The following is a 12,807-nucleotide window of genomic DNA, read 5'->3' on the forward strand; positions in this document are numbered from 1 at the left end:
TAAGCCGGGCATGGTGGCTCACGCCTATAATTCCAGCACTTTGGGAGGCCGAGGCGGGCGGATCACGCAGTCAGGAGATTGAGACCGGATTATCCTGGCTAACATGGTGAAACCCCGTCTCTACTAAAAATACAAAAAATTAGCCGGGCGAGGTGGCGGATGCCTGTAGTCTCAGCTACTCGGGAGGCTGAGGCAGGAGAATGGTGTGAACCCGGGAAGCGGAGCTTGCAGTGAGCCGAGATCGCACCACTGTGCTCCAGCCTGGGCGGCAGAGCGAGACTCTATACTCAATAAATAAATAAATAAATAAAGTGACTGACAGATAGTAGGCACCCAGTGTTAATCTCGCTGCCTCTTCCTCCATCTCATGCCAAATTAGAATGAATTCTTTGAATAATTAAGTTTTTACTCTTCTGTGTTCCCAGCACCTAGGCAGAACATGGCATGTACCCAGTTCATGATAAATGTTTGATAACTGATAAATATGGAGGAGATAGTACACAGATGGAAAAAGCAACTGCCTTCTAGTAGTTATATGCAGAACTTTCTCCTCTAGCAAACTATAAATTCCCTAAGGAATTGTCCCTGCCATGACTTAGCAAAAGGGCTTTGCTGGTGAGAATTTTTCTAAAGATGAGACTGGATAGCCCCAGGTTGGATGAACTGGAGCAGCTTCTCCTCTGTAGAAGTTAAGTCTTATAAAGTGTGTGGCCACACTGCCCTCTGGAGACTGCAGATTCTTCTCAAGCATTGCTTAAATAGATCTTCCCATTAAAAGTCATATCCAGAACTCCGATCAATCTTGTAAAAGTTTTCATATGTGAAGTGTTGCTGAAAAGCTCTTCTAAAATTCTCAAATAGCAATTTCTTTTTTAAAAGTTTTATTTTAGTTTTGACACATAATAATTGTATACCAAATAGCAATTTTTAAAAATAGGGAGTCCCAAGAGTTAAAAACACAAAGTTTTTTCACTGTTCTTTGTTAAATTTCTCATACAGAGGAAATTGTTTTTAAAAAGCAACCATGTATGTTGCCATTACAGTGTACTGTATACTTATTAGACAATTGACAGGAAAAACAACTTTTGGCACAAGAATGCCAATTTATTCCTTTTTTGGACACATAAACACAAAATATCCCTGCAGGCCAAAAAAAAAAATTGCAAAATTTAAACGACCATCATCTTATCTCAACATGAGGATACAACCCCTCCCTTAATAGTTTAGAAAGTACCTCGTATTGCTAGAGACATACATCCAGTCCAAATTTAATAAAATACATTTTAAAACATTACAGGTCTAATAATATAGAAACAAAAATCACACCATTAGTCAAATGAACAAATGCAAACATTTTCAGCCACTAGACATAGAAAGAGCATGAATATGTCAATAGCAAGGCATAAGAAAATGGTTAATCAATAACAAGATCTTTCCTTTAATTTTACAAGGAAAACTTCTTGGAGTTGAAACAGTATTGATACAATGCCCTCAGCCTCCACTTTCTTAAAATGAAAGCAGAGCTACCACCTTGCTATTGAGCAAGAAAATATTACAGCACATTCACAAAAGGTCGTTAGGACAGGGTGGCGAGGGTGAGCCTTATTAAACAGTGGACTATATTTTCCCACTCTAAGGGTAGGCAGCTTTGCCAGGTAGGTAAGCTCTGATAGAGGCTGGGCACCAGATCCTAAAACACAGACCATATAGAACATGTCTGCTTGAAAATCATCACCTTTGGAAGCAGCAAATAGAATTTACAGTAAGAATGAATATGTTCTGCTGCCCAGAACGCTGGCTGCATTAAGCCAGCTAATTCACTTTATAAGCCATTCAGGATTCAACAGCTAACAACACCACCACCAAAACATAATCGGTTCAACATTTGGGTCATCACCACTCTCTTCATGTCCCCATTTGTTTTTTTTTGAGACGGAGTTTCGCTCTTGTTGCCCAGGCTGGAGTAATAGCTCACTGCACCGTCCACCTCCTGGGTTCAAGCGATTCTCCTGCCTCAGCCTCCCACGTAGCTGGGATTACAGGCATACACCACCAGGCCCGACTAATTTTTTGTATTTTTAGTAGAGATGGGGTTTCACCATGTTGGTCAGGCTGGTCTTGAACTCCCGACCTCAGGTGATCCACCCACCTCGGCCTCCCAAAGTGCTGGAATTATAGGCGTGAGCCACCGCGCCCGGCCAATGTCCCCACTTCTTATCCCCAAATTATTATTCTTTAGCATTGCTACATTTAAATCTTTCACACCACATGACAGTGCCTAAAAAACAGGCTGCATTTAAAAAACAAAAACCAAACCAAACCAAACAGCCTAAAACTACTTCTAGAGAATGCACACCTCCCATTGATTGACACATGCGTAACGACTCAGTCAGTCCCGAGGGGGTTACCTATTGAAATTGTCAAGCCGAGTTAAAGTAAAACCATGCATTCAGACTTGCTTGCAATCATATTGCTGCAACTCTGGTTCTGCAGTGATTAGCTCATCAAGATTCACCCCTCAGCAAGTTTTTGCCAATAATCCCAGTTCTTCCAAATTTCTTTCCTTTTGTCCAAAATGACAGCATTGCACCTTTAGTGGTACTATTTTCTATAAAAATAGGCCTCCCGGCTTTTCTTCCACCACCACACTGATACACCCCAGCGTGCCAGGACTGACTGAGGTCTTACAAGCTGTATTGTTCGAGGTCGAGCGTAGAGCAAGACAAGCTAATCAGGGATTTTGGAACATGGCCTTGCTCCCTGCTCCATACATGCCAGGAGATGGTGAGAAGTGACGCTTCTTCTGTGCATTATTAATAAGCAAGCCCGAGGCACTCAAGTGCAGGTGTGGTGCCCGCTGGCCAGCCAGCCAGCCACCAAGAGTTCTTCACATCTTGGATTCCTGCGAGTCCTCCTTCTCCTAAAAAAGCTTCCGTTTTTTTCCTCCTCTTGGGTCCAGAGTGGCCATGCTGAAGGGTATTCTCTGTGCTCTCCCTGAACAAGTGTGAATAAAAGCAGCAGCCAGCCCCTCACCAACATGTCCTGATTTGTATTATCCAAGTGAGGTATTTGCAAAAAAAAAAAAAAAAAAAAAAAGGAAAATTTTAAGAAATTAACATCTGCCATCTCTTCACTCCTGGCTACGTTGTGCTTCAGTTACAGAACTTGCTTTTCATCCCACTATCTGCAGGGATTAAGGACGTCTGCACTTATCTTAATGAGCAACAGGCCTCATCGACATTATAAAACTCTCTCTCAGAGACCAGGCTCATCAGCAAATACAGGTGGCGCCATTGATCAACAGCACATGGAAATGTAAACTTCAATGTATTTACAAGTTTATTTAAATGACTGAAGAAAAACAGTGCTTTATATTGCTGGGATTTTGAGAAGGCTAGTTTATGAGATTTGAAACATCTCATGAGTTCTAGCAAACACCCTTCACCACCATTTCCCCACCAGCAGTTTCCAGGCAGGGGAGGCAAAATTGTTTTTACCCCATTGTGTCTATCTCTTTCCCTAGCGCCTTCCTCAGCCATATGGAGTGTGGCTCCAGGCCTTTTATCCCCTTTTCCATCCCTCACTCATGATGTCCCGGATAGAGAATTACAAGTCAGTAAACTCTGGGCTGGGAAACACTGGCTGGAGCTACCAAGACACTATGTAACTGTTGTCCATTCACAAAGTATTATCTACACTACATACAGAATACATTTTCCCCTACATTTTAACTGATGCTCGCTTTAGAGCAACTCCCTTTGTTGGGACGAGAAAGGAATCCCATCTCCCTGTGAGTGGAATTCAGAATCTATTAAGAAAAATCAACCTTTTCCACACAGTTTTAGTTTAATAAAAGGAAGGAAAACCCACCAAGTACATTTCAGGTCGAAAGAGAAGCAAAAAATTTATACTGCAAGTAGTCGTGTGAGTTACCTTGATTCCCAGGAAAAGAAATTTTAAATGCTGGTACATTTTTGCAAGTTGCAGCATCACTCAATGTACCTTAAGGACTGGCAAAGCCTTTCCAATAAGGAAGCATCCTGGTTCTAGCTTATTTTAAAACAAAGTGACAGGACACCAACTGTGAATATAAAACAGGTAAAAATAATTCTTTAAAAAGGCATGGAAATATATGTCTTTTCTGATTGGTTTCAGAAATTGCCAGATTATGATACATAAGAAATAGCTGATAAAATCATACCGAAGTCTCATCTAGAAAACTACATTGTTGGGGAAGGAAGAGGAGAGACCTTAAAAAATGTTTATTGCCAAAGTTAAGTTTCTATGAGAAAAGTTTAAAAATCATTTAGATCTAACAAACCACACAGCAGCATAAAATGGGCACTTTTGAAAACTTGGAAAAATACTAAAAGCAATTTTTTTTTTTCAAATAGGGGGAAACATGAGTACTTTTATCATGGCAGTGTTATCTCTGTCACTGTGACATGCATTACATCTGTTTATGTCACACATTCACAAAAGTCGACCAAATAAGAGAACTGCCTGTTTGAATCTGCAGCCAAATATAGTGCAAATTGCCTGGCAGCGTGTACTTGCACCAGCACAAGTCTGCAGAGATCAATAAGATAAAGTAATAAACCTAATAAAACTCTGTAACAAACTTTCAAAAATTAATGCTCATTAAAGGCATTTACAGTGGCAAAGTCAGAAATCTTCATTAAAAAGTCTATGGACCCACACAATTAAATAGTTACACTGAACTGAAGTAGATTGTTTGGTTTTTCTCTCCCACTTATGCATACACCCCACTCAATGACTACAGAAAAAAGGAATAATCTTCTTTTCTAAGACTAGAGGGATGCGGTGAACACCACAGCTAGCAAAATATTCCATAGAAACCCTTCTTGTAAAGTCCTTTAGAAAGTTCAGGCTGATCAGCCTTTGCACATTGAGGTAAAAATTCAGTCCAGTGCATCAGAAAAGATAATCTATGAGTATCTATTACTTTAAAAAAATGGCTCAATTTTGTTGACGCATCAGACAGTGCTGCGAAGTATAGATTCAGTGCAACTATTCCAAGCTGCTGGTAGAAGACCACCTGAAGTCAACTTGGCTCGATCTAGAGGCGGTAGGCATTTGAAACATTTTGAGGCTACATGGGGTGCCAAATTGGTTGAGTTCTTTTTCTGAGACTCTCAGGCAAAATACATCGTGTGCTGGGTATCATGGTGGATTTGCACAGCCTTAGCCAAGGCCTGAGGATCCCGGCCGTTGCTCTGTCCTGACACATGACTGCCTTCCGCACTGTAAAGAGAATAAAACAAAACAAAACAAAGCAAAACAAACAAAGAAACAAACAAAAAACCAACAACAACAACAACAAAAACAAAAAACAAGTATAACAGAAGATCACTTCAAACTTCACACATTTCAAATAGCACAAACCGTACTAGATTCTAGAATATCTTAGGCTTAAGCTTTAGCTTCTTGAATAATTTGTTATGGTCCTCTAAACATCAGTTGGCTCAACTGAACCTCTTTAATGGGCTGCTGCAAGAATTAAATAATATAATGTCTGCAAAGACACAATCCTTAACAGTATCCATATAAAGATTTCCACTGCCCATTATGTCTGGCTAATTTCTTTAGGCTTCAGTCAAATGTCATTTTTCCCCATAGAAATCTTCTTTGACTTTAAGGTCCAGGTCAGAGCCACCTGGAACATGCTTTCACAGAATCCTATATTTTTCTTTCATGGTACTAAACACAATTGAAATTAAATTATTACTTGGGTAATTATTTCTTTTCCCACTGGGATATAAACTCCAAGAAAGCAGCAACTTTGTCCACCTTGCTCACCACTGTATCCTTGGTGTCTAGCACATAATACCACAAAGTCTCAATAAACCATTAGTTGAAGGAGATTCCCAGCAAATGCTATTGTGCCACCAGTCTCTTCTTTTCTTCCCCTCACTAACTGTATAACCTTGGAAACATAATAACTCCTCTGAACTTTAGTCTTTTGGAGTAACAACAACTTCTAAACATACTACTTAAGGATACCATGTGATATAAAGGGCTTGACAAGCTGTAAATCCCCATTCCTCTTCTGACTTTCTCTTTAAGTGATTATTATCCTTATCATCTAGGCTCAAAATCTTAGCCATCTTTTACTTCACCCTTTCCTCTGACACGCATATCCAATTAACTGTTAAGTCCTGTCTATTCTATCCTAGGAACAGCATTTTACATTTAACAAACAGTCTTGTTCTAACATACTTTTGCAGCCTCATACCTGCTTGTTCCCCTTTACTATCCTCCAGCCAAAGAAAATTTGCTACTGTACAAACATGTCACTTGCTTTCTCTCCTTGTGTCCATTGTTCCCTCTGCCCTGAAAATTCTTTTCTCTTTTTTGTAGAGCCAAATTCTACCCATCCAGCTATGAAATCTTCTCTAAAAGCCTCTCCTCTGGTGTCCCATTGCACTTTTATCTGTACTGACTTGGGCTACTTGTCAGTTGTATATTTGCTATATTGTCTCCCGTACTGAAACATAAAATCCCTGTGGACAAGAAATACGTCTTACTCATCTTAGTATTTCTAGCACCTAGTACAGTACTGGGCACACAGTCAATACCTAATAAATATGCCGAATAAATGAAAGCACATTACAGAATGGAAGGTACAAAGCCACAGCTGGACATGTTCCATAATAGTGTATTTTCAACCCTTACAGAAATAGACTTGCAGTGGAATGTCTACTATTTAGCAGCTGAATTCAGACTTGGGGAAGAGCCCAGAAACTGCTACACTTCACAGATGGTCATTCGGAAAAGAAAATTAATGCAGAGAGCTTGTTTAACTATTTAATAGAAGCTCAGGAATAGGTCAAAATATCAGATTCTCCTATTCTCCCAAGATGCCTACTTGAGAGTGAGAATGGTCTGTGCCCCCACTCTCACATACACATCCAGGTTCACTCTGGGGTATTTTTCCAGAATGTACCAAAAGCAAAGGGAACTGGTCAGGCCTCCTCACTTGCATGAAGTGGAATCCACAGCCCTGTGACTGCTTTGACCGGAGCCAGGGTACTGTGTTGACCACTTTTTGAGGCTACTTAGGACCTGAGCAGAACTGAAATGCATTTGGCTCCATGGGAGAACCACAAGCAGCTCCAGATTAAACTCCTTTAGAGATACAATGCAAGTATAAACAAGCCTGAGCACTTCTTGGACCAAAAGTCACATTACAAGCTCTCAGAGGCACATGCAACTTTATATGCTCCTTACAATTTAAACCCTGAGAGAAAGTTTAAATCTTTAAAAGAGTTTTCTATCGTAGCTCATTTTTTTAACATGCTACTAAAATATAAAGAGACTTTATTGTGCCTAAGAAACTTGCCTGTCATGATCTTTATCCACCAGATGATACCTTGCCCTAAATGCTACAAGCCGGGCATAATATGCAGGGGCTGGAATAGAGACTGAGCGAGTGCACCTCACATAGGTGTGACACAGCTGGTAAGTCAGGAGCTGGAGTTCATCTGCAGTGAAGCAATTGTCATCCCACAAGACCTGGTAATGTGAGGGACGGCTAGTTCCCTGGGGAGAGAGTTTTATGATTAATTTGTTGTTGTTGTTGTTTGAGATGGAGTCTCACTGTCACCTGGGCTGGAGTGCAGTGGCACGATCTTGGTTCACTGAAACCTCCGCCTCTGGAGTTCAAACGATTCTCCTGCCTCAGCCTCCCAAGTAGCTGGGACTATAGGGGCACGCCACCATGCCCAGCTAATTTTTGTATTTTTTAGTACAGACAGGGTTTTGCCACATTGGTCAGGCTGGTCTCAAACTCCTGACCTCAGGTGATCTGCCCACTTCGGCCACCCAAAGTGCTTGGATTTCAAGCGTGAGCCACCGTGCCTGGCCTGATTAATGTGTTTCTGACATGACACGAGAGGAGAAAATAATTGAAACCTACTCCTTAAACTCAGAAATACTTCTGCCTAGCACACCTACAAGCAGATACCTAGACCAAAAGATGACAATTCTAGGATACAAGCATTAACAGAGTTAGGCATGGTGTTAAATAACAAGTCCACTCAAGCTAGTTGCTGAATTTGCAAACATCTCCCTATCAAGTCAAAGATCTGAAGCAGCTTCCAAATTACCTGAATTCCTGCATGACTACAGAGGTAAAAGTCAAACTCAGATGGATGTGTGATGGTACTATCCACTGTAGTGCCTGCTGGTACATTGCCACTTTTCCCTACCTACAAAAAACAAAAAAAGTAATTAGTCATCAAAGTGCCAAACTGGGCTCAGATCATTTTTTTCTTTTGTGTGTTAATTGGAAGCAAGCTGGTAAATGTCTCTTAAATTAAGTCTTGAAAATCACTTTCATTCAAGATGTTGAATCCTCTGTAACTTTCCCTCAGCCCAACCATTTTAACCTATACTATTTTCACAAACAAATATGTTCCAGGATCTCTTCAGGAGGATACAGACAAAAAATATTTTACCTGTGGCTTTGGGCTACAACATTATTATATATTTACAGATGACACAGTGGTATGTTCATAGAGGGGAAAAAACATTTAACATTTAAGATAGATAAACTTTCTGAGAAAAAAACAGTTTTATTCCTTTCTTAGAGTAAAAAAATATTCACAATTTTCAGTAAAAGTAAGATTAAGGAATCTTTAAATTGGTTTACCAGGTTCAACATAACTAATACTTTTTTTTTTTTGAGACGGTCTCACTCTGTCACCCAGGCTGGAGTGCACTGGCAGGATCATAGCTCACTGCAGCCTTGGATTCCTGGACTCAAGGAATCCTTTCACCTCAGCCTCCTGAGTAGCTGGGGCTATAGGCACACATGCCATCACGTCTGGCTAATTTTTTTGTTTTTTGAGAGATGGGGTCTAATTTTGTTGCCCAGGCTGGACTCAAACTCCTGGGCTCAAGCAATTCTCCCATCTTGGCCTCCCAAAGTGCTAGGACTACAGGTGTGAGCTACCACACCTGGCAATAGCAAATACTTTAATAATAATAATAATAATACTAATAAAAAGTCACTGGCAAATGGTTATCAGGAAGAAAGCACTGAAATGGGAACTAAAAAACCAGTTTCAGATCTAGGCCTAGCCTTGCAACTATATACCTTGAACAAAGCTTATTATCTTTACACCTCAATCTAATCATCTATAAAATTAGGTGATGTTCTCTTACCCTTTTAAAATTCCAAGCAAAAACCCTACAGACAAGATTTGAAAATCAAATTTCTAGGAAGGCAAGAGGGGAACTTCAGAAATGGATTACAAGGGAAGGAATTAAATCTTGTTATTTGGTCACCCTCTTCTGCTGTACAGCAGGCTCAGTATGAACACATTTATTTAGTATACAGGCACAAATGTGATGGGAGTTTATTTGGCTCCATTTTAACTATTGTTACCTTCAGCTGAAGATCGTACACCTATGCATACATAACTCTGTGAGTATAGAAAAATCTCCTTCCATCAAATGTATATGTGATCTTGGGTTCCTAGCTGGATCAGAAGAAATCTAATTGAGTTATATTGGTTCTAGCATTTTTTTTCCCCAAAGTGTGTTCTTTAGGAATATTAGTTTTGTAGGATGTGTTTAGGTAGTTTATGGTGGAACAAACCTGAGAAATATAGGGTCAAATTAAAGTTAAAAATATTTTTCTACTGTATGACTTCTCAAAACCTTTACTTAGTCATGTATAATCTTTAAGAGGGATATAGAGTATATAGCATTTTCTAAATTTATTTTACCCTTAAAAAAATAAAAAAACTCTCTGGTTCTACACATGACAGCCTGAAGAGGTGATGCCTTGGAGAAAAGAGAATCCAAGCCTTTTCAATTCACCAGTTATTGTTTGAGCACCCATGTGACTGCTAGGCTCTGCAGCAGATGTTGGCGATGACAGCCAGGGGCATCAAGAGAACTAATCAACTTGCCTTCCTGACTTCATGAAAAGTGTATACAATAAACTGTAACACAATGTGATACGGGCATATGGGAGCCACTGGGAAAAGGTGATGAGGAGGAAATAGGTGAGGCATGCCTTATAAGATAAGTAGGAGCTGAAAAGGGAAGTTGGGTAAAAAACAGGAAACACTCCAAATACCCCTAAACTCAAAAATGGATAAGCAAACTATGGCTCATCCATATTATGAAATACTACTCAACAATAAAAAGTGGCAAATTACTGATATATACACAACTTGGATGAATCTCAAATGCCAGACTCAAAGGCTATGATTCTATTTATATGATGTGCTGGAAAAAGCAAAACTGTAGGAACAGAATACATATCAGTGGTTGCCAGGGGCTGGAAGTGAAGGAGAAAGGTTAACTACAAAAGGACACATGAGAATTTTTTGGTATGACAGAATGATTATACAGTCAGCCCTTGGTATCCACAGTTCCGCATTCAGGAATTCAACCAACTGTGGATATTCTTTAAAAAGGTTTGGACAGGCTGGGCGCAGTGGCTCACGCCTGTAATCCCAGCACTTTGGGAGGCCGAGGTGGGCAGATCATGAGGTCAGGAGATCGAGACCATCTTGGCTAACATGGTGAAACCCCGTCTCTACTAAAAAAAATACAAAAAAAACTAGCCGGGCATGGTGGCAGGCGCCTGTAGTCCCAGCTACTTGGGAGGCTGAGGCAGAGAATGGCGTGAGCCCGGGAGGCGGAGGTTGCAGTGAGCCGAGATCGCGCCACTACACTCCAGCCTGGGCGACACAGCGAGACTCCGTCTCAAAAAAAAAAAAAAAGGTTTGGTTATGCTAATTATACCCTGATTTGATCACTATACATTATTTGTATAAAAACTCACTATGTAACCCATAAATGTGTACAATTATTATGTCAATTAAAAAATAAATAAAAATATAAATTTTAAAGACCTGACACAAATACAGAAAATTGTTAACATGTTTAAAAATTTAATTTTAATGTGAAAAAAATTAAAAACAATAAAACATAGCATTTACACTGTATTCAGTACTAAAGCAACCTAGAAAAATATTTAAAATAACAACTATATAAGTATAACAACTATTTAAGCCTTTACATTGTATTAGGTATTATAAGTAATCTAGAGATCTTTTAAAGCAAGCTTGTCCAACCCGCAGCCCATGGGCTGCATGCAACCCAGGACGGCTTTGAATATGGCCCAATCCAAATTCGTAAACTTGGGCCAGGAGCAGTGGCTTTCATGCCTGTAATCCCAGCACTTTGGGAGGCCAAGGAGGGCGGATTACTTGAGGTCAGGAGTTCAAGACCACCCTGGCCAACATGGAGAAACTATCTCTACTAAAAATCCCAAAATCAGCTGGGCATGGTTGCGTGTGCCTATAATCGCAGTTACTCGGGAGGCTGAGGCAGGAGAATCACTTGAACCTGGGAGGCAGAGGTTGCAGTGAGGCAAGATTGAGCCATTGCACTCCAGCCTAGGCAACAGAGCGAGACTCAGTCTCAAAAAAAAAAAACAAAAAAAAATTTATAAACTTTCTTATTTTTTTTTTTTTTTTTTTTTTAGCCCATCAGCTATGGTTAGTGTATTTTATGTGTGGCCCAAGACAATTCTTCTTCCAGTGTGGTCCAAGGAAGCCAAAAGATGGGACACCCCTGTTTTAAAATACATGGGAGGATGCGCATAGGTTATGTATAATTACTATACCATTCTTGTTTTTTGAGATGGAGTCTTGCTATGTTGCCGAGACTTTTCTCAAACTCCTGGGCTCAAGTGATCCTATTGTCTCAGCTTTCTAAGTAGCTGGGACTACAGGTATACATCACTACACCTAGCTAACTGTACCATTTTATATCAGGGACTTGAGCATATGTGGATTTTGGTATCTGTAGGAGGTCCTGGAACCAATTCCCCATGGATTCTGAGGGATGACTGTATATTTTTATTGTGGTGATGGCTACAGAACTGTATGCATTTGTCAAAACTAGGGTCAGGCATGGTGGCTTATGCCTGTAATGCCAACACTTTGGGAGGCTGAGGCGGGAGGATCACTTGAGTCCAGGAGCTCAACACCAAACTGGCAAACAAAGTTAGACCCTGTCCTTTAATATATATATATATTTTTTTTTAAATTAGCCAAGTGTGGTGGCACTGGCCTGTAGTCACAGCTACTCAGGAGACGGACATGGGAGGATCACTTGAGCCTAGGAGGCCGAGGCTGCAATGAGCCATGATTATATACATCATTGCACTCCAGCCTAGGTGACAGGGCAAGACCATCTCAAAAAAATGAAAAACAACAACAAAAAGCTTACGTATGCACTCAACTAAAACTAGACACTAAAAAATTAGGGTGTATTTTACTGTATCTATATTATACCTTAATAAAAATAATGAAGACAGTGGATGGAATGGATGCACTCGTTCCAGGGATAACTATGTACAGTGGATATGGGAAATGGAAGATGTATAAGGTTATGGTGAAAGACAAAATGAAAATGTTGTTTTGGCCATCTTGAGAAAACACTAAACACCACAGGAAAGCATTTGGTAAGCAATGGGGAATACCTGAAGATTTCTGAGCAGTGGCATGGCACAATAAGATCTATGTTTTCACAGCAGCGTAGAGGATGCATTTGTGAAGAAAGAATGGAGACAGGGAGACTGTTAGGAATGGAGACAGGGAGACTGTTAGGAGTCTCCTGCAATAAAACAGTTCTGCCTAGAGTGGCGGGAACATACAAGAGGAAGAACTGAGACAAGAGAGATTTCAGGGCAGAACACAGGGGACTATTTTCTTTTTCTTTCTTTTCTTTTCTTTTCTTTTTTTTTTTTTTGAGACA

General features: G+C 40.1%; 1 protein-coding gene across 2 annotated transcripts in view; it reads right to left on the reverse strand.

Annotated features, from left to right (window-relative positions):
* Positions 1-864: 864 nt before the first annotated feature.
* The window catches only part of AGO4 (argonaute RISC catalytic component 4), a 64,309-nt gene continuing 52,366 nt past the window's right edge, over positions 865-12,807 (reverse strand). Inside the window, exons 15-18 of one of the 2 annotated variants that reach the window (XM_011955335.1) lie at positions 8,130-8,231; positions 7,364-7,563; positions 5,060-5,265; positions 4,000-4,081 (exon numbers count right to left, since the gene is read on the reverse strand). In XM_011955335.1, coding sequence (XP_011810725.1) covers positions 5,157-5,265; positions 7,364-7,563; positions 8,130-8,231 — 411 coding nt within the window. In that variant the 3' untranslated portion in view covers positions 4,000-4,081; positions 5,060-5,156. Of the gene's footprint in view, positions 5,266-7,363; positions 7,564-8,129; positions 8,232-12,807 lie in introns of both variants that reach the window. The other variant, XM_011955336.1, reaches the window with a different exon arrangement.

The sequence above is a fragment of the Colobus angolensis genome, unplaced genomic scaffold, assembly GCF_000951035.1.
Source record: "Colobus angolensis palliatus isolate OR3802 unplaced genomic scaffold, Cang.pa_1.0 Scaffold4, whole genome shotgun sequence".
Classification (NCBI taxonomy): Eukaryota; Metazoa; Chordata; class Mammalia; order Primates; family Cercopithecidae; genus Colobus; species Colobus angolensis.